The following is a 21,749-nucleotide window of genomic DNA, read 5'->3' on the forward strand; positions in this document are numbered from 1 at the left end:
GGATAATCTCAACAGGGGCTCTGATGGAACGTGTTTCAAGCAAGGAGTACTGTCAACCCCTCCCTCGATTTCTTCCTTGGCGGCTGGTTTTTTTGCTTGGAAAAAAAATCTTTTCATCTAGAAGAATCGATATATCTCTCAGGATAGATCAGGTCCAGACCTCAAATTGTATATACAGGTTGGTGAGGTCCCCCCCTACACTTGACCCACCACAGAAGTTACAGAGTCAACCTCTTGTTGCACAGTTAGATGCAGCTTTTCCATTAATTATGAGTTCACCTCAGAGATATTTCATTATGTATGGTACTAACTTGTTTGGAGGATTGCTGCAAGCTATACCAATTCTAAACAAGCATTTCGACGGCTGGTTGAAAACCCTAGCTGCACAGCTTTCTCTGGGGCCTTTACTTGAAAGGCAGCCATCTTATTCTTTAATATAAAAGACTGCCTATTCAGACAGGCCTTGCTGTGGGATGGGATGGATATAGAGGGCCCTTTCTTGTCAACTGCACAGTGACTGAATCAGCCGAGAAAAGGGGGGTTAACGACCACATTGTAGCCGTATCCCTAAGTGCTTCTCGTACCCTTGGAGGAGCTTCTTCCGCAAGGGCACGAGTGTGAAACTATGGCCTGCTCTCCGGAAAGTGTGGGAGTCCCGCCTCTACAGTAAAGTGTCTTTTCAGTAGTAAGGGCCCCGATTTATTCAACAAGTCTGTTCATAAGCATTGAAGATCCTCGATTCCAGAGGATGACACTCGCCCTATTAGGGGGAACCTCGGTATCATGCTACTCTTAAATAAAAAGTAGAAGAGTAATGGACCCCTAAGTTAAGTTAAGTAAAGTAGGGCGCCTACATTTGACTTTCCCTTTACGCTCATAGAGCCCCTCCACCTCAATCAATTAGGACCGATTGCTTTGACTCGTGTCTCCCCACACCTTGTTCTCCTTCCTAGTCGGAAGGCAAGGTAGCCCTAAGCCTATACAGGTAAGGAGCATGCATCCGGGTGGCTTCTTCCCTTCCCCGGAATCACGAGTGCCTGCCTGCTGTCTTTGTTTCAAACAGAATCGACGTACTTCCTTTTTGATTTTTTTATGGTCACACCGAGGATGGAATCTTTGCAATACCAAACTGAGGAGACTATTGTGTTTGGAAAAGCTTGATTGCCTAGTCCTCGTGTAGCCCTCCGGATTGCTCCTCGTCAAATCAAATCAAACAAATAAGTACGCCGGGATGGCTCATGGCCTCTGACTGGATAGCAGAGCAGTTTTCTTTAATTCCATGGGCCGCTAACCCCCCCCCAAAAAAAAAAATTCTTAAAGGAGAAAAACATGTTTATTATATAAAAATTAGGAGACACCCATAATTCTAGTTCGTCATGGGTAGGGATACTATTGCCGATATAAGAACTTATATAAGAAATGCTGACATGGATAAAAAAAGGAAGGGTTCAAATAGCATCTACTAATATCACTGAAAGCATTAAGACTTTGACGAGAAGGTTTTATTGAAAACGTTAGGAAACATAGGGAAAGTCATAAATTTTTCTTGGTTTCAACCCTGCTCCCGGTCTTCGAACTAGTCATTAATGGTCGGCAACATGGGTCCCTTTTTCGGTATGCGTTGCGAACACTTTCATTTTTAACCTCTCATCTTCTTTGGAGAAGCTCAAATCGAACGGATAGAGCAGATGGTCCAACTACAAAACTTCTTATTTTTCATTACTTCCATGGTCGTGCCTTGTGGCACGGCAGCACCCGTACTATTGAAATGGTTCGTCAGTAGAGATGTTCCCACTGGTGCCCCTTCTTCCAATGGAACTATAATTCCTATTCCTATCCCTGAATTCCCTTTTTTGGTCTATCTACATTCCAAAAAATTCATACGCTCCATGGACAGAGCAAAAAGTGGAGTGTTGGTCAGAGCAAGCCGCCCTACTCTATTATTACCACACATAATTGGGAGAAGCTCATCCGCTAGAAATGCTGTATTTCGTTTCATTCCCGTTCTTCATTTCCTTCTTTTAGAATCCATGGGGGACTTGTCATATTTCGAATTTTTCTGTGGTCTGCTCTGTTTACAATTCTTTCGTACTCTCTTCTCTTTACCACGCGATAGGTCAGCGAAGCGTGAGCGGGCGCGGAAAAGGAAACGCCAAAGACTTCGGCCTAACGGGAATGAGCAACGACGAAATGACAAGATGAGGTGCCCCGGGCACCCCCATATAGAAAGAAGGGTCGAAGGTTTTGGGCCTGTAGCTTTCCCCGTCCCCCCTTCGTCGAGTGGTGCTTGTTTGGGGGGTGTGCCACCAGAAATCGGGCTTGAAGCTCTCGCCTTACCAACGAGCCGACTGCTGATGGCTGTTGGTCACGACTACTACAATAAAGTGAAGATTCATCTTCCTATTTCACATGGAGGAGTGTGCATATTTATGTTGGGTGTTCTTCTGTCGTGCGACCCGGTGGCTTATGTGCGACCTGTGGCCCACGCCTCCTATTTGTTCCGGGCGGGCGGCGTGAACTCTGATTCGATCCGGGTATTCAATCCCGCCGCTGAGATGCTCAGTTGACTCCTTAACCTTGATAGGAAGATGGCTTATTCCAAAATTCGTGCGTAAGGGTAAGGAACTTTGGATGAACTAATGCGAATGGGTGTCAGCCTCGCTGCTCGGAAACACCCAGTGCTGACCACACTGAGAGACACTAAAGCGCGGGTAATGCCAGTTGGCGAAGTGGCGTTAAGCATCCCTAGCGGTACGCAAAGAGAGGTCGTGATGATATCATCTACGTCCGTGCCGCTCCTCGTGGAGTAGATCCCGCATCCAACCAACCCTTTTTTTTTTTACCAGGGAACGGGGGAATTCCCACTACCGCTGGCAGGCTAGCCGGGCCGTGAGCGCGGTGGGAACGGGCTTCCCAAAAAGCCAGCCCAGCCCCGGCCGGGGTCAGCATAGAATGAAAAAGGGGACGGCCCTAATGTTGTGTTGGCAAAGAAAGCGGGTTGCGGGCGGATAAAAGCGGACGTGGGGACTCGGGTTCAGGGTTTTCGTAACTAACTAAGAGAGCCATTCTATTTAGGGCGAGACAGAATGGGCGGGCACGAGCGGTCTGGTGTCCGAGCCGATTGGTCAGACGACGACGACTGCTGCACTTATTAGATTAGTATTAGCCGCCTATCCCGGAGGGATGGAATAGAAAGAACGTGAAGTGCTATAGGGTCTTTGGGGGGTGGGGGAAGAAGCTTGCTTCTTCACAAGCTTTTCCCCGCCCCCTTTCCTGTCCGTCCCGACCGGCAGCAGCTGGGTCTCCCCATCTCTCCTCAACTTCCCCCGGTCTTCGGTCCGAGCTGTATGAGGCAGAAACTCGTCCCATGTACGGTTCGGAGGCCGAGCCCCACCCCAGCAAGAATGATGCGGCTTAGGTCAACTAATACGAATAAGATACAGTTCACTCAACGATTGCCTTTGGGTTCCGAACTCCATATGGGGAAGGAGCGTTGTTGTTTGCGAGGTCTCGATCATTTACATGGACCCACTTCTCATTCAATTTTGGGGAATTTCTTTCTTTCTAAACCGTCCCCAACGAGCGATCGGTTCATGTTTGAGCATGATGAATCACTTCGTGCCGACCTGTTGCCAATAAACTTTCCTGCCTCATATGAGAATGGAAAACTGGAACATTTTCTGCATCGGTGGATGAAGAATCACGAACATAAGAATTTCTGGGTTACCATGTTCCCAGAAAAAAGATACTTTTTTTCTATTCAAGAAACGACGAGCACGACTGAAGTGGCTATACATACAAATCTATTTACGGATCTATATGCTCCGATTGGAACTGGAAGTTCCAGAACTGGCGGCTGGTATACCACAATAATAAAACTGCCTTTTCTTTTTAGTATTCGGATAGGATTTCTGTTGGCTTCATCGGGAGGCTCGCGTAGTTTGTTACGTCAGCTCCAAAAGGATAAGTTGCATTGGAATCGAGAAAGTTCTGTATAGTATAGTATAGTTAATAATTGCATAAAAGGAGTCAATCCTTTCTTTAAGGAAGGCCATATCCTAAGTACTGAATTATACCTGGGGGGAAAGCCCTAAAAGCAGAACGAGACGACCCTTTCTTTGAATAAGAAAGGCTTCTTTTGCTTCCATAAGACACATGGTTCCGAGCACTAGTAAGGTGTCAAGATCGGACTAAGGAGAGGGAAGTCATCCTTTGGACACGCTTTGTTGAGGTTGCGAAAGTCGATGCAGACTCTCACGCGTCCATCTTTCTTTGAAACGGGAACTCTTTTTTATAAAAAATCAGAATCATCAACCGTTTTGATGACTTCTAATATATAAAAGTAGCGGTAGCAGAGTGGTGATCAACATAGAGAGAATAGGAGAGGGTAATGATTCTTATTCGTTGTGTAGCTGAGGTCATGCCATAGGTCCACTTCAGTGCAAGCTCCGTCTTCGCAAGCAGTGGCCAACAGGCCCTTTTAAATGCATATCCTTTCTGATCCGGTACTAGATGATAGGTCCTCGCTTATCCTCTAAGTCTCTCAACTAAAACTTTCAATTTCACTGGAACAGGAACCTGACCTCAAGTCAACTATATAGAGGGCTTCAAAGCACCTTGCCTCAATAGATAGAATATAGCTCTACTTCTTCAGATTTTTAGATTTTAGAGGCATTTGCTATTCTTCTTCCCTTTCTTTCTCTAGATATAGACAGTTGGACCCCATGAAAAATGGAAAATTTTTTCTTTTGCTATGTTGATGATACCTTTTTTTTTTGGTAAGGTAAGGTTAACACAGATAAAGAGATAGAGACAGGATAAGAAAAGAAAAAAGGTCAAGGTGAGGCAACGCATGTTAAGAGAAGCCTAATGGACAGCCCACGAGGGAAACAGGCTGTTTCACAACTTCTACTTCAAAGCAGGCAGTTTATATATATCTATCTTTCTATATTTATAAAGACACACACATCACATTGTCTCCCTTAGCCAAAAAGAAAAAAAGTAGACTACAAAAGATGAGTATAGGAATGAAATAGCATACAACCTCATTAGCTATGACACAACAGCTCAGTCATGGTTGCTTCAGTTATCTGATCTGCTGCAGGTACATGTATCTTAGATCGAACTGTCGAAGGAAGAGAGGCTAATAACTAACAAATCAGACAAAGTTTCAACAAAGATGATAATAATTAGGTTATAATTCATGAAGATAGGGGAGAAGAAAAGATACCTGGACAGCCCATGCAAGCATTACCTGAGGTACAGGATGAAGTGGTGGTTCGACCGTTCTAGCGGGAACTCATTGGGAAGATTACCAGTGAAAATGACCGAGGACTTATAGCGTAGCATAATTGCTAGAAATCTTTGAAGCAAATGGAGGCGGAGTCCGTTTTCTTCGCTTCCTTGAAGTATTTCGAATGATCCTCTGCTACCCCCAAACCTTGCAGAATGTGGGGATAAGTATGCTGCCTCCAAACTTCTAACGTCTCCTAAGCTCTTCAAGCGTATCCCCTCCTACAGATAAATATCATATGGGACATTGATGGACTGCATTGTTAGGCCTTATGGGATGAGTTTGCCTCTATGTTTGGTGAAAAATTGTCTTGACAAATTAAAAGCACTAAGTATGAAAGATAGACTTTAGGATGAACTCGAAGAACCGTCGGTTGTCCGAGAGGACATACTACAACTTATGGTTTAGGGCATTACCCTTACCGCAGACAAAGAGATGTCGAGATGGCGTCTTCCTAGTAATTTCATTCTATCATTGCATTTTTTCGTCCATGATGGCTCGATCCAAAAATCTAACCTCAGCAGCTGTTAGTCCCTTTTTTTCCGGGTCATATTGTATTTTATTCGCCTTTGATTTCCGAGAAAAGAAAGAAAGCAGCAAGGCAACTAGCCTCCTGACAACTAGAGCGTAAGAAGACGCAGCAATAAAAACTAGATTAAATAGGCTAGCTCAAAACATCGAGGTGATAGCTTGAGGCTTAGCCTGCCTAATCTGACTGAGTTGTATGTAGGAAAAGCGGGAAGGCTCAATAGAACGGGATCCTCACATCCACAATGGAGCTTCACCTTGACTACAAAGTTTAGGTTACTTCACTCATGCGGCTTTGAGTTATGGATGCAGAATACTTCGATGGAGTCTCGCTCATTCAATTAGTCTAGCCTCCCTTCCGAGTCAGATTTTTTTCGTAATTCTTTCTTGGCAAGTTAAAATGGAGATTTAAAAAATGGTTGGAACTCTTTTATTTGAACATGACATTTTTTGGGGAGTCGGCATCCATTATGTGGAAGTTGGGTCACATCGTGGATGTACATAATTTGAGATTGATCTCCTACTCCTTCACCTCAAAAACCTTCTCTCCAGCCCAAGATCACTTTATTCTTTTTCCTGAAATAAGTACATCCTTTCACTTTCAGGATAACTGACTTCAAACCCATCTTTCTTGCGGATCGCCCGACATGTTTGGTAGTTACTTCAGCAGCATACCGAGAAAGATGAGACCGCCCTTTTCTTTCCTCCAAACAACCTACGGAGGCCCCAGTCTTCTTATTCCCCCTAGGATCTATCACGGTCACAAAGGTCTTATTTTTTATCAGTAAGACATGGACAAAATTAGTGTTCTTTTTTCGTGAACATTGTGCATCTTCCTCCGAGATGCTCTGTTCGAAGTTCATGGATTTGAAATTGCCCGCACCCGCAAGCCCAAGCATCTCAGTCTCAGCCCTTACCAGGACAATAAGACAATAGGTCTCATGGGCCAAGCCAGCTATCAGGCAGTGAGTGGGAATCAATCCAGAAAGACAAAAGGTCTAGTGTTCTCAGCAAAGTACTATATTTCTTCGCTTCAAAATGGGCTTCTGAAGTTCTTGCCTTCTTTTGTTCTTCTCTAGTTCTGCTAAGTGGATCGGGTATAAGGTCTAATGGATGAATCCTACAAGAAAAGGGAAGAGCTATCATACTGAAGTGGATTAACTCAGTTTGTAGGGACTGAAGTGCTAAAGGCGAGAATGTGGCTCAGTCAATTGTCCGGATAATGTGGGACTCCTGGGTTATTGAGGAAAGCTCTTCAAGTTGCTAGTTCTTCTACTCTTGAGACAAGTGCTCTTAGCTTCTGATAGTTAGTTTACATCTTCTTTCCTTAGTCCGAAGAATTCCAAGGCTTTGCTTGACTCGCATTCATTCTCTATAGAGTACTATTTTTGAGCTTTGAACCTTTTGCTTGAACTTTCGAATGAAAAACAAAGAAAAGCAAGGAGAAGAAGAACAAGGACAGCCTTTCCAAAGAAGTAGTTACAGCAAAGGTCATGAGACCCGAAGAAAAAAAGCTTAAGTCGAGTAAGTACCCTTGGCGAGGATGTACTTTATTAGTGATACCAAGCTTTGGTGGAGAACTCGGCAGGCCAATGATGGTCGGGCTGGTCAGACTGGTCGGACTACCTTTGGCTTGTGGGATAAGTTTCTGAAGGTATTGAACTCGGCAAGCCAAGCTTTGGTGGAGAACTCGGCAGGCCAATGAACTCGGCAGGCCTAGGCGGTAGCAAGCAAAGTGCCTTAAGAATAAAGGCATTGTTATCTTGGCATAATTATGGGCCGGATATGGGCGAGGACATTGAAGCTTATATGAAGTTTTGCCAGCAAGACAAGTCTGAGAGAAGACGCGAAGCTGGTCTTCTTCAGCCTTTGCCTATCTCGGAAAGGCCTTAGCAATCCCGGCAGGCAGACTGAGAGGATCAATGGTTTGCTGTAGGAGTATCTCTGTCACTATATGTCTGCTTCACAGAGAAACTGGTTAAGTTAACTTGATGTGGCCCAGTTCTCATAGGATGAAATGAAGAGGTGCTTTCTAAAGCTTCTCGCAAGATGAAATGAAGAAGTATGCTAACCAAGGGAGGAGGCCCTTGGAGTTCAAGGTTGGTGACAGGGTTTGGCTGAAGATAACTCCTCAAGTCAAGTTTGGAAGAAGTTTTACCATTGGGATGTGGACAAGGGCTTAATCACTTGTCAAATTGAGTATGGATTCTCATATTCTTAAAGCACTGCGCTATTTTCTTTCTGAATGAACACTTCTCTATTATTCTTTCTTCATTCTTCAGACTACGAACATTTCTTAACAGTCACAGCTTTAGATGATCCTCCGACCAAAAAAAGTGATGTGAAGCTTACCCTCCTGAATCCCCATAATCTTTCTAATTAAGGAACTCCTTTACCTCGACATCTTTCCACATTCGACTTTTTTCCCAGTTTTTTTTCTGACTCGCTTCCTCTTGATATTTCATTATAAGATTGTGCAAGTTTGTTACCCATTTTTTCTGTCCATCCACAAAGACAAAGATGTCATCTACAAACAAAAGATGAGTGAGGGCCTTGCAGCTCCTTGGACTTGCCATTGGTTTGATCTTTCCTTCTATTTCTAGCAGCATAATTGACTTGGACAGCGTATCCTCGAGAATACTGAATAGCAGTGGTGATAATGGATCATCTTGGCGCAGTCCCTAGAACAGCTAAAATGCTGGACCAGGCCACCATTAACAAGCACCGAGATCCAATTTAGCCAAAAATGGCTAAAGTCTATTCGAGACAGCACCTTGAATAAAAATTCCCATTTCAAAGAGTCAAAGGATATCCACTTTGATTCCCAAGTTTCCACCAAAGGACTTAGAGTCCAATGAGTTGATGAATTCTGAGTTAAGAGCAATGTTTGTTTTTCGAGCCCCTTTATTTTCTTATTATAAGGGCCCCTTGGTGATAGAAACTTTGGAACAACCTTGCTCAGCCTGCTCTAGCCTTCTTTGCCCTACTCTTTCATTCTTTGCATTTTTTTATCTCTAACTGATTAATGGCGCTGTGGACTGAGATCCTGCTAATCTCCTCGATGCACGCACATGATTCTCATAAGGCTGCTAACAACACTCTTTCTTTGACTGCCATTTATTTCATTGAAAGATGGTTGAATGCTCGCTTCGGTAAGCAAGCTGAGTCACGATGCCACTGATCTAGCAAAGGGGAAGGGATGTCTGTTTTGCCCAACTGTCTGTCCCGTCCTAAATCAAATTAGGAAGGGTTCCTGTAGAAGGAGAAGGACCCTCTAGGATTGATCTTTCCCTCTACTTATGTCAGTGCATGCATGGAAGAGATTCTCTTTACCTTATATGTATGATCATCCAGCTTGATTCCGAGATGATTCTTCATTGTCCTCCTCTTTGGATGGATGATCCAGGCTGTGATTGCATTGGACCAGGCCTCCCAACCTTGACTTCGTAACCTTAACGTACTTTTGTTTTCATACTTTTTCCCATCAGGTCTAACCTTTGTCGGGCTTTCGTCCCTTCGCCTATAGGCAGCCGGCTTCGCTTCGCTATCGCTCATTACTTGGTATAGAGATCTCCCCGTGTAGTGTAGTGGTCGGCCTTCCCACCAGAATGCCTCCTTCCTTATGAGCCCTTGACTACAATAACAGGGGGTTGTCCACCTTTGCTTTTGAAACTTAGTGACTTATATATATTTCTTTTTTTTAATATTTAATAAAGAAAAATGAAAGACTAATGTAAATGTAAAGGCGAACGGGGATCCAATGCCGGGACGTCTCACAGTGCTTGGCCTCCTGCACTTCCAGCGAGACCCGAAGGATGAGCTTCTAGCGGTTAGCTTAACGTTAGTAGGCATTTTGGGCTGGAAGGAGGGATGCAAATAAAGGAGGCATGGAGGGCCGACTACAAGAAGCAAGGCTTTGTAAACTCGACAAGTCACTTATAGAATGCCGACTACTTCATAAAGTTTCATAAGGGGGAAAAGCGAAGTTTAGCGAGGCCGACCACGTAATAAGCTGCTGGCGGAGAAAGCTCGAAGAGCTTCCCTTCATTCGTTGCTAAGCCAAGGTCCCAGGTCTCTGAGTCAGCCCGGGCTTTTTCGAAGATTCCTGTACCCATGGGCATATGGCATGGCAGGCCTTTCCTTTCCGCTGGAGCTTCATGGGTGTTGCCCCTTTCCCCAATTAGATTTTGGATGTGAGCTATACTCCGCGAGGAGCCACACGGGTGTATGGCCTTTTGCCTTGCCATTTGACCTCAATTCCCGCGTGAGACTGAATGCTCAGTGATAACCTCTCAATTGTCACCGCCTGGCTTCTTTTGCTACCACGGTAGCACCTAGTGTGGTCAGTACCAATCGTGTTCGGGCAACGAAGCTTACAAATATTCACATTGGTTCGTCCTGCTATGCACCGGGCTTTTTGCTCTTCTAAAAACAATGGTGGCTGGCGATTCATCAAGGACCCGGAATCCGCTGGATATCTCAATGGTGGGATTGGATACCAGCATCAGATCGAAGTTCCATTTTTTTGCCTCCCTCAAAGGGGAACTGTTTCTAGGTGGGTCGCTTTGTGAAAGACATTGCTTAGGACCAACGGGTACACGATTTACTTTGCACGCTCTATTCTTCGGCTCTTCACCTATAGGCTTGGTAGGGAAACTACCTTGATCCGCCTTCAGCCTTGATTCGTTATGCTCAACAGCTCCTACAAGCCTTAAAGCCTCAAATTCTGCCAAGAAAGCATTGCTTTACGTTTGATCCTATGTGCCAAGAGAACGTAATGCATTCTCCACTTTCAGATCTCACAAAGAGAAAATGTCTTTTTCCGATGAGTCTCTCTCATTCGCGGAGTGAAGAAAGCGGGCTTTTCCCTAGCTACTGTTATCCTTGGGAAACCCAAAGAGCTACCGAAGGAAAGGGATGCAGTCTCTCCCTTGGCCAAGGGACAGGACAGGGCAGAGAAGAAAATGTCCTTCACGCAAGTTTGTTTGCTTCCTGCCCAAGCTTGGCTCTTCTACCAAGGAGGCATTCTGGTAGGAAGGCCGACCACTTCATAAAGCATAAGCAAGCACTTGGCTTAGAAGCAAGCTGCCTTTCTTTGATCCACTTTCCTGGGCAGGGAAGAGAACGAAAAATGGCAAAAGATGGTGGCTGTGGTAGATTCGAGGATCTTACACGGTGGAGCGAACTCTTCTATCGTGTTGCATTTCGTCTAGCGGCGTAGCAGTATTTCCTCGATCTATCGTACTAGAGCGATCCGAGAAGATCGATTAGGGGTCATATTTGGTCCTTTCTACAATGCTAAAGGATGAAGTACTTCGTTTCAGGTCTATTTTTCACTGCAATCGCTTCGATCCACCCCCTCGGTGAAAAATAATAATACACCCGGAGGAATTCCTCCCTGCGGACTTCCTCGTACTCAAAGTGAAATGTCTAAGTGCTCTCCCCTTTACACTTTGTCTCATTCTCTCTCTCTTCATCATTCGATTCTGCCCCTACTTCAATGAAAGCTCCTCCTCCTTATCCTCAAAGATCGTCGTTGGTCCTTTATCATCTCATTTTTTGGTCATTGATTGTTTAGAAAGCCATGCCTACGAGAAACGGGACGAGGGCCTTTGGTAGTATAGAATTGAGGTGACATAGGACGTGCTTGAATGGTTCATAGTGGGGTATGATATTCTCGTGGATTGCTGGGAGCTTGAAGTCATCTATATGCGAAATATGCCTTTCTAGGAGTATTACAATCTGCAGCTCAAATGGTCTCTTATTAAGTCTCTATTGGTCTTATTCTTATTGTGCGCCTTGTGAGCACGTTTGGATCCGCGAAGGAAATCGCTCAGATGTTCCCCTAACACAACCCGAGAACAGACTCGAGGGAATCACAGCATGAGGAATGTCTGCATCTCATCCCAAGGCTCATTTAATTTTAAGTCATAGGGCGGGCAGTGCAGTGAGCAAAAATGTCACTCACCAGCCTAAACGATGAGCAAACACTCGAATGTGAGAGCAAGGGATCACCCAACGAATGGACGAGCTCTAAGGAGGGAGGAGAGAACCATGCTTTCAGAGAAGTGGCGGTTCGAATCCACTCTAAACAGCAATAATAACTGACTAAGTCGTGCCGTAAAGGGGCATTCTCGACATGGGACGGGGCCAAGCCCAGAATGTATGGGTGTTAGATCGGCTATAGGAGTAATCCAGGATATACACCAGGGCAACTAATGTCGAGTATACGATGATGCTGCCCGTTTTCATTTCGTGGAAGTCCCCGACAGAGGAAAGGCCTGTAGGTGATGGCGCATTCTGCTTCTTAGGACGCTGAAATCGTTCCTATGGGGTCGTGCATGACAGCTGGTATAGATGATGAAAGAAAGGCAGGCCGCTGGGCTTGAACCGAGACCTATTCTCTTAATAGGCGCCAAGTAAAGCAGAATAGGAAAGGGGGCTGAGCTTACTGATGAGTGCCTTTTTAGTCAGAAATAGGGAAAAAAGGGCTTGAATGTGGAGCTAACATGGCTTGCTACAAGTATAGCCAAAGAAAGATGAGACGGGATGGACTGTCAGAGGTCGCAGCGGGACTACCAGAGGAAAGCCCGCCCCCTCTAGCTAACATAGATATCTATTCTCGGTCCGCATATTCTCTTCCTGACCAGGCCAGGACGAATCGGGCCACAACTTGGGATGGGAATGGCTCAGAGCACATGCATCATTTGATGAAAGCACTCAAGTCCATTCACCTTCGATCAGTAACTTGTCAACCACCGGACCCTAGCTCCTCACCAAATGCCCTTGGGTTGGGAGAACACAGCACATGAGTAGTTCTCTCAAGGACCACACCCTCTCGAGAGCAGGATGCCACCCAAGATGGAGCTGCGAACCAACCTATACTTTCCTTGGGCTTGCCTTACCCCAACATCTAAATAAAGGGCGCGCGCCGAAAAGGAAGTAGTCTAGCCTTTTCGACGAAAGCTTAGCTTGGTAGGCGCTGCTTACTCACTCTACTCCCTCAGACAATGTAATGCTCTGAACACGAAAGTTTGTAGTTCAGCCCCCTTCTCCATGTGCAGTCAGAGGCAGTGCCACGGAAAGAAGTGCGAACAAGCCACATGCAGGGAAACTTGCACGTGTGGTTCTGGCCGGGGACCCCGGTATACTGTACTAATATGTGTAGGTCCCTGTAATTCGAGTGAGATTGTCATGGCACAAAAGCAAATATGGTCCGGTATTCCTTTGTTCCCCATATTGGTTATGTTCCTTATTCTTCGTCTAGTAGAAACTAATCGAGCTCCGTCTGATCTCCCAGAAGAGGAAGCTGAATCAGTTGCAGGATATAATGTAGAATATGCGCGGGATGTGATCATAAATAGTTTACTGTTGGTGGAAGCTAATGTCCCGGGGTCCCGGGGACTTATTCTGACTTAAACAAGTGGTGGGTCCTTTACCAACTTAAAAATCCAAGGTTTTAGGGAAGAAAAAAAAGTGGCAGGGCACTCTTCATTCTTTATTTGAAACTCATGAATGTCAGGTCGGGGCTTTCTGCCTTCTTATAAAAAAGGAGAGTTGGTTAAAGCAAACTCCCTCCTTGGACGAGCATGGAGCTTAGTCAAGTAGAACTTGGTTGAGCTACTTGATGCTCCGATCGAAAACAAATTAGTGGCACCATGCCGGTACGACAGAATATGCGTTAGAAAAGTTAATTCCTCCCTCCCTTTTTTAGTCAAAAAGAAAAAGGGCCGACCTTCTAAAAAGCTGCCCGCCCGCTTCCATAGAACAATAATATCATGGCAATGTAGATCTAAGTGGGTTTATTGGATTCTGGGGAACCATCAGAAGTAAGGCCGGCCTATAGAAGGAGAATGTCATGTCGTCTAGTAGAGCTTGGAAGAAGGTGACTCGGAGCCTAGAAGAAGGAAGGTGACTCGCGCAGATAGCTGATTCCTTTTTAATAGAAAGGAATAGTCAAACTAACCCAGCTGGAAGGTCAATCTCAGTGATCTTATCGGCCGGCAAACCAGAGATGGATGACCACGGTCTCGACCTTACCAGCACCATAGGTTTACTAATCAATGAAGCCCCTCAACCTACTCTATTTTTTGATAAAGTCAACCAAGCCGGAACAAACCAATATCTTGTTGATATTGATTGAGTTGGAGGAGGCAGAGACTACCACGGAATCCATCCATAAACCTACGCATCATGACAGTTTCCAAGGGAAAAGTGACTCCTGATCTCCTCTCCAGTGGAAGGCCTTGAAGTCGGAGCACGTAGGAATGCCGACAACATAATAAGCCACGTCTGGCTGAGACGAGCAGCAAGCTAGGTAGAGTCAAGTAAAGTATAACAACGTTGGGGTAGGACACTAGTATAGTACTTAAACTAGGGTTGCTTCTTAGCGCTAAACTTGCTTTTTTTAGCAGGCTGAGTTAGTTGTAGCGCGCTAGAGCGCCTTCCCTCCTTCTCTCACTTTGGAAAGATTTAGCAGTATTTTCTTATGATCTTTAGAGTATGATACATCGGTGTAAAAGATTGAGTAGGTTCAGTAAGGTATGCACAGAAAAAAATGGTTGTACATGCAAACCTCGTTTGGGGTTTCCCTCACTGCTATCAAATTGTTAGTGAGAGGGTGAGTAGCAGCGCCTTCCACATTGGTTCCCACATTTTTCTGTGGAATAGTAGCGATACTAGGGACGTAATGTTTGAATAGGCGAGCCTGAAATGGCTCAACCTTGGCTACAAACGCATGAACTATATCCATATTGTCCGACAGTGAGATTATAGACTTTAACGTACTTGCATTGACCTTCTTGACCAATAAATAAGATTTTTTTTAATAATGAGAATAAGGACAAGTAAATATAGACAAGCATGTCTGATCAGTCATACCTTACATAGATAACCTTTCTATAAAAGGGAGAGATAATACGAGAGTACCCCGATCGTGTATGTAAGAGAGGTCGGTACTAGCAGACAATGGTCATTGGATAGATAGGTACTGGCCATTTAGGCATACCATTCAAGATCTGATTGAGAAAGGGAAAGTGATAGTGATAGTGCAAGACACTCAGGGAATGACTCTTGCCGCCAACATTATGCGGAATCCCATCCCAACTCATGCTCCATAAAGTGTGACTCCTTCTAACCCGGTAAATACCCTCGATGAAGCCGGTCTAAGGTTTGATTCATCGGTTTTAATCCGTAACATCCAACAAATAAAAGAAAATAAATGGTATTACAAAAGAATGTAAGGATTTCGACATGACCCACTGTGTTTCGATTCATCCATCAACACCACCTAAAAAAGTAGCGGTATATCCTGTTGAGCTAGTTAGTTATGCATAAGTAAATTTGGAACTTGCACTAGTGGCATACCTAGTTGCATAGTTATAACCTGATCTTCTCCTAACCTAAAAGGGATGGCATAAGCTTTTGTGTGGAAAAGCCCCCCAGTGAACATCTTTCTCCCATAGAGAAATCAGACTCGGCCCTTGTTTAAAAAGAGAGGTAAAGCTCGCCCTCGCCAGAATCTAGCTTTCCTTGATGAGCCCTCTGTCAATCCCTTTTTGAGTGATCTTCATTCAGCTTCCTCCGGGAAAGAAAAAAGGGCTTCTCTCGACCAGTGAAGTGAGTGAGCGAGCTAAGGTTGGTTCTCATCAAAGAAGGGAAGTCCGAGTGATTTGGGCTTTAGTCCAAAGTGTCGCGGTGAAGATTCCCCGCCATTACCTCCTGTCTCTTCCATGGTTTTTTGATCCTCCTATAACCTTTTCATAAGTGGAAAGACAGATTTGACGAGTAGACATTTTTCCCCCCACTCTTTCTTTCTCTTTTTAGTTTAAGGATATTTTCAATTTGGCAATCCCAGGGTTAGTGAACAAGTCTTTGTCTTGTCCTCTTTTTGAGGATTTTAATAATTGTTAACGGAATCTGTCCTTCAGCGCTTCCCGGTAAACTGCTGAAAACCTTATTAATTCAATTGCCAATTTTATAGACTATTTCTCTAGTTCAAGCCCTCTTATGGGTCTTTGTACTAGTTCCACTTTCACAGAGTCTTTAACTTTAACTTTCCCTGATCTGCCATCCAATCCACATACATTCATTCAGCGCATATGGCTTTCATTGGCAGCGTCTCTGTAATTAGAGTTATGACTCGTGGTGACGCACACACGTCGTTAGAGCGAGGTTGATTGCGCTCATAAGTCAAAAAGATAGTAGTCGATATAGGACCGGGTAATTTCCTTTTTTTATCTAGGTTTCATGAGTGGAAGACCTTTGGAGCAACCAAAAGTAGTATACTACCTTATTCCTTGAGTGGGGCCTTGGAAGATTCATGACCCAAAAAACTTAGTTTAGTTAATCCACTTTTTTTTCTTATTATGGTTGTTCATTCTTTCTTCTAGCTTGTCTCCTTTCACTGACATGATCTCTCAGTTCTGACGTTAGGGACACTAAATTTACCTCCACTCCGGGTGGGCACAACATCAAACAGAGCCCTAACTTCAATCGCCTTCCATCACGAAAGGGAGGATAAATCACGCCCGTTCTCATGTAGGTAGACTAATTCAAAGTCGTCCATTAAATCAAAAGAATCCAGGAGCTAGGCTCGCTCCTGAGAGTTAGAGTGGTTAGAAATGAGGATTCACTATAATAAATGATGGAATAAGAATAAAGACTTTCAGGATGTGACCTATAAAAAAGGGGTGGTGCGTTTGAAGGGCATTGTGAGGCGAGCGTTGAGTGAGTTTCAAGTTTTATAATTCCTATTTTGATGATAACGACAAGGGTTACCATCTATCATGGCATTTAAATCAAGGTTTGTTCGTTTAGGTTGATGGCAAAGGTTGACTTCCTGTCTGACTTCACAAAATAGCGGCTATTCAAAGCACTTTCACCGTATAGGTGAGTTTATGAGGAGTTAGCCGTTCCAACAGGATAAATATGAGAGGAAGTACTTTCAATGCTTGGCTACCCGGCTCTAGTAAAATATTACTTATTCCCGCGACTGGTAAAGTCAAGAAAAGAGTACCGATAACCATGAAAGCCAGTTGCTAAGAAAAAGGTAGAACCATAAATACTATCTGAAATAGTGGAAGGTGCTTGGTAATATTTCATTCCTTGAAAGCCAGTGGATACTAGTGCCAATGAAACGGTAGATACTAAAGCGTAAACTGCTCATTTTTCCCTCCCCGTGAGTGTAGCATGATGAGCCCAAGTTACGGCAGCTCCGGATGAAGGGAGAATAGGGGTATTAAGAAAAGGGATTTCCCAAGGATCTAAAACCCCAATCCCTTTTGGTGGCCAAATACCTCCGATCTCTTAAATAGGTGCCAAAGAAGAATGAGAAGAAGCCCAAAAAAAAAGCAAAAAGGAACATAACCTCCTAGAATATGAACAGAATAGAACCATATCGATGTCCTAATTGTACAGCTTTTGTATGATGTCCATCTAATGTGGATTCACGTAGAACATCGTGCCACCATACGAACATGGTATATAGGATAAATATTAGGCCCAAACTGAGAAGTGTTGCACCCCCTTGAAATGAGAGCATGTACATTACACCTCCTACGGTGGTTGCCAAAGTTCTGAGTGAACCCGAAATAGGCCATGGACTTGGATCTACCAAATGATAAGAATGCCTCTGAGATTCAATCATAAACCACTTTGCCCCGGTTGTATGTAAACCCCCCTTCACCCCATCCCCTAAAGTGGTAAAGAAGGGGGCTCTTTTTGGTCTCATTTTATTTCTATCTGACAGGACAAACAAATAAGAAGGGATGGTTCTTTCATTGCATTGATAGAAGTGATACTAGAAAAAGAAAGACTCTCTTTCTGACTTTTTTGACAAGAGAATCGTTGGTTTGACCCACGAACTACGTGGGGAAAAAAAGAGCTAAATCAATCATGGGTTTTCATTTCCTCATTGACGGCAATAAAAAATGCAAATGAAACTGAATTCCCAAAGAAATAACCTACTTGGAACTTGATAAAGAGAGAAATTACTTCCTCAGTATTTACATAAGTCTTATGTTATACTTTCTATCGATATTGACTCGCTTAGCGCCAATGTTAAAAGAATTACACCAATACAATAGAGGACTGGTTTATTGCTTATCAGTATTTTGAAAAGTTCCATCATGGTTAAAGTGTTTGTTTGGTTATTCTTTTTTTTGGCGCATTGTGACTCGATTCCAAAAACTATGAAGACACTCGATATATCTTATTTATCTACTTATTGTCTTTTTGCCTATGCTCTGTAGTTCTGTAGCCGATTTTTTCGGACGTTTTCTAGGATCAGAAGGAACTGCTATAATGACCACCATGTGCATTTCATTTTCTTTAATCTTATCTTTTCTTGCATTTTATGAAGTAGCATCGGGAGCTAGTGCTTACTATCTCAGAATAGCTCCATGGATCTCATCAGAAATGTTTGATGCTTCTTGGGGCTTCTTTGGTGACTTTGAAGTAACTGAATGAATTGCCGAGTAGATAGATCTGATCCGGACACTGCAGTTGCTCCCCAGGGTCTCATAGCATGTCGGGAATCGAGGGGGACATACTGGACGTAACAACTCCCGTCAGTTGGGGCTTGTATCGCCCTGCCTTTCGATCGATACATAGTTGAGGAGGCCGATCACGAATGCTATAGTTGTGGGAGCGATCTTGGTTAGGGAAGGCTAAGACGGTGCCTTGCATATAGGTAGCAAGAGGGTGCTTATGCCCCGATGGTGGGGCCTTATGTGGAAGGGCCCTGCCCAATAGGGACAGCACACCCCCACTTAAAGCGCACCTCTGTATCGACTGAATCAGTCTATCTAAGGGTGACGTCGGTGGAATAGGTGAAGCACGCAAGCTGGTTAGATGCATGGGGCAGAGGGCTCGTAGTAACCCCCACTTTCTTGATCTAGCCTTTTCCTCGCTTCGTTAGTGAATCACCTAAAATCAAAGGGGGCTGGCCTGCACACCATACCTATACCCATACTATGTTAGGCAGGCGGTGGACTCTTTGTTTGATTAGGAAAGGGAAGAAGGGACCTAAGCACGGCAGATGTTGTATACTTCAGTGGAAAAGAAAAGCCAGACTGTACCTCTTTTCTAGGCCTGTTCGGATATACGGTTCCCGCAGAAGATCAAGTTGGTGAGCCGTGTGATGGGAAACCCTCCCGCATGGTTCGGAGAGCACTGAAGATGAATGAGAGGTTCACCACCACATCATTGCAAGGGGAGCTCACTCAATTCCATGATTGGTCCGACTCATAATTCACTTCGACCCCGTGTTCGATAGCCCGACCGTAGTGATGTTAATTGTGGTTACATCCATAAGTAGCTTGGTCCATCTTTATTCCATTTCATATATGTCCGAGGATCCCCATAGCCATCGATTTATGTGTTATTTATCCATTCCTACTTTTTTTATGCCAATGTTGGTGACTAGAGATAACTCTCTTAAATTATTCCTGGGATGGGAGGGAGTAGGTCTTGCTTCATATTTGTTAATTTATTTCTGGTTCACACGACTTGAGGCGGATAAAGCGACTACAAAAGCTATGCACTGTCAATCGAGTAGGTGATTTTTGGATTAGCTCTTGGATTTCGGGTCATTTTACTCTTTTTCAAACAAGAGACTTTTCAACCATTTTTGCTTGTGCTAGTGCCGCTAAAAATTCTTGTCTCTCAAATCTAGGTTTCAGCTTAAAGCTTGGAAGGGCAAGAAAATCCGAGAGCTCCAACCAAAGAGTAAAAGAGGAGTCTAAACTTGACTTTAAGAATTTCGAGTCTGATTGGATAAGAGGATTAATTCAATAGAACTCCAACTAAACCCTTTTTCTTTTTTTTCCTAATTTGACCTTGAGCCTATGAGAATGTTGAACTCTACCTTGCATTTTTTTTCCAGGCGACCTCGAAGTGGGCGGCTTTGCTCATGCAAGAAGACGCAGGAGAGGGGAAGAGCGGAGCTCCAACCTCCGTGCCTAACCGCAACCTAATCACTGGTTCTATCCCGGCCAAGAAAAGCCGGGGAACCCATTGGGAAGAGGGAAAGAAAGATCAAGGGAAGAAGTGGGGTAGAGGAATTGGTCGACTCATCGGGCTCATGACCTGAAAGACTGCGAGTTCGAATTGTGTCCCCGCCTAATAACGTCGGGATCTTTGGGGAGGTTAGTTCAGTCGATCTTGAATCACTACAGGGCTCCGATAATGTCTTTCAGGCTCAGTCACTCCTAGAAAGCAGGCAACAGGCTATACTTGGTCTCTTGATCACAGTCTATCCTGCTCTTGCCTGTTTACTATATATATATACTATAGTTTATGCTATGTACTAATCTTGTTCGTAGTGTCTGAAAGGGCCTAATCAAAATTCCCAGTCATAGTCACTTACCTTATCAAGGAAGGAGGCACCACTGCCATCTCTACTTAGCTTCCCTTTCTTTTGGCTTAAACAATATTCATTGCCTTCTAGGGAAATAAATGGCAGCAGTAACGAGGGTAACCCTAAACCTTGGCTCTTATCTTAGACTATGCCCTATGCTGCCTGACGACTGCATTTATTCCTACTCCTGCTACTACGAATGATACTGCTATGACTCCTAGTCCCATCTGAGACCTTTTTCCGGCACAAGCCCTTCCAGCAGTGCATTCGATGCCATCTCCTTATACAGTGCTTTCCAGCCTAATCCCGCTTATTTCGATTCTATCTACTATAAGTGTTAGATTTTTTATTCAATCGATTCATCTGCAGAGGGCATTCGATACATCCACCGTCACTTCTTCTTAGACCGTTCGTGCCCCGCTCACTTCCTTTAAGATACCGATGGTACCTAGAGAAGAGACTTTCAATCTCCTCGGGTTCTGTTCTATTTGTTAGTGGAATCCCCAAAAGTGGAAGAAGCGAAATGGTAAAGGTCCCTTCCCTCGCCACTTTCCTTGCCTTCCCTTGCCCATGGTTTTATAAGAAATGAATAATTTTGTTTGTTTGAATGTGTGTATTCTTAGGACAGATAATGCAAAGGAGTATTTTCAAAGTTAGTTGAAGGAAGACCTTGTAGAGCATGGAAGACTTCGCCAATCCTCTTGTCTCCATACAAAAAAACCGAATGGAGTCACTTAAAGGATGAATAGGCATCTTCTTGAGGTAGCCCGGTCTTCATTTTTATATATGCATGTTCCTAATCTTTCTTGGGGTGATGTTGTGTTGACGGTATGCTAATTGATTAATTAATAGAATGCCTTCTACTATGTTGATTGGTAAATCCCCACATTCCTCCTTCTGATCCTTGATTTTATGACCCGGGTGTGTCTGCTTCGTTCGTATTCTTTCTGGGTCCTAGTGGTAACAAATTATATCCCCGCGTAATGCAATTAAGTGCGTCTTTCTTGGATACTTCTCGGACTCAGAAAGAGTATCGATGTTCTACCCGCAAGAAGTTCATATCTCTTGATCTGACTTCTTGGAAAACACTCCGTTTTTTTCGGATGAAGGAAAAGCATTGAATGTTGATTTTCCTTCTGTCATGTCACTTAGTAGGAGAATGTTGTTGAGAATAGAGAGAGTACATCTCCTCCGCCAGGGGTGAGTGAAAAGGGGCAAGTACCTATTCCTCTTCTTCTTCCTTTAAATTAAATGGTAATTCTCCAAAAAGATCAACTGAGAGCAAACCACTTGAAGTCTACACTAGATAGAGAAAAGTACAGCCACCAATTCAGACTGCAGACCAATCGGGCTCTCAGTTTGAAGATCCGTGCTCCAATTCTGAATATCCAAGAAACACATCTGATCATTAGGAATAGGAAGAGTTTTTATGCATAACTTCCGCGACAAGTTTCACGTCATGGGATCCTTGGATCTATTCCTCTCCTCTTCTAAGGGAGACTCATAGGATCATTGACTCCACTTTTCTTCTGGTTGGTCAAAAAGTACACTCCCCTTCAATGCCTACAG

General features: G+C 44.0%; 1 protein-coding gene and 2 pseudogenes across 1 annotated transcript; 1 reads left to right on the plus strand and 2 right to left on the minus strand.

Moving 5' to 3' along the window:
• Nucleotides 1-200: 200 nt before the first annotated feature.
• LOC120268360 (cytochrome c biogenesis CcmF C-terminal-like mitochondrial protein) lies at nucleotides 201-4,260 on the plus strand. The gene is given in 7 exon segments (XM_039275791.1): nucleotides 201-2,557; nucleotides 2,657-2,801; nucleotides 2,883-2,927; nucleotides 2,929-2,993; nucleotides 2,995-3,045; nucleotides 3,214-3,262; nucleotides 3,264-4,260. Coding segments are annotated over 7 exon segments (1,959 nt in total). The 5' UTR covers nucleotides 201-1,688; the 3' UTR covers nucleotides 3,999-4,260.
• Nucleotides 4,261-10,194: 5,934 nt separating this feature from the next.
• On the minus strand, nucleotides 10,195-11,283 carry LOC120268466 (annotated as a pseudogene).
• A 2,637-nt stretch (nucleotides 11,284-13,920) lies between these two features.
• Nucleotides 13,921-17,501, minus strand: LOC120268467 (annotated as a pseudogene).
• Between the last annotated feature and the right edge of the window lie 4,248 nt (nucleotides 17,502-21,749).

The sequence above is a fragment of the Dioscorea cayenensis genome, chromosome 9 (genome assembly GCF_009730915.1).
Source record: "Dioscorea cayenensis subsp. rotundata cultivar TDr96_F1 chromosome 9, TDr96_F1_v2_PseudoChromosome.rev07_lg8_w22 25.fasta, whole genome shotgun sequence".
In the NCBI taxonomy this organism is placed as follows: Eukaryota; Viridiplantae; Streptophyta; class Magnoliopsida; order Dioscoreales; family Dioscoreaceae; genus Dioscorea; species Dioscorea cayenensis.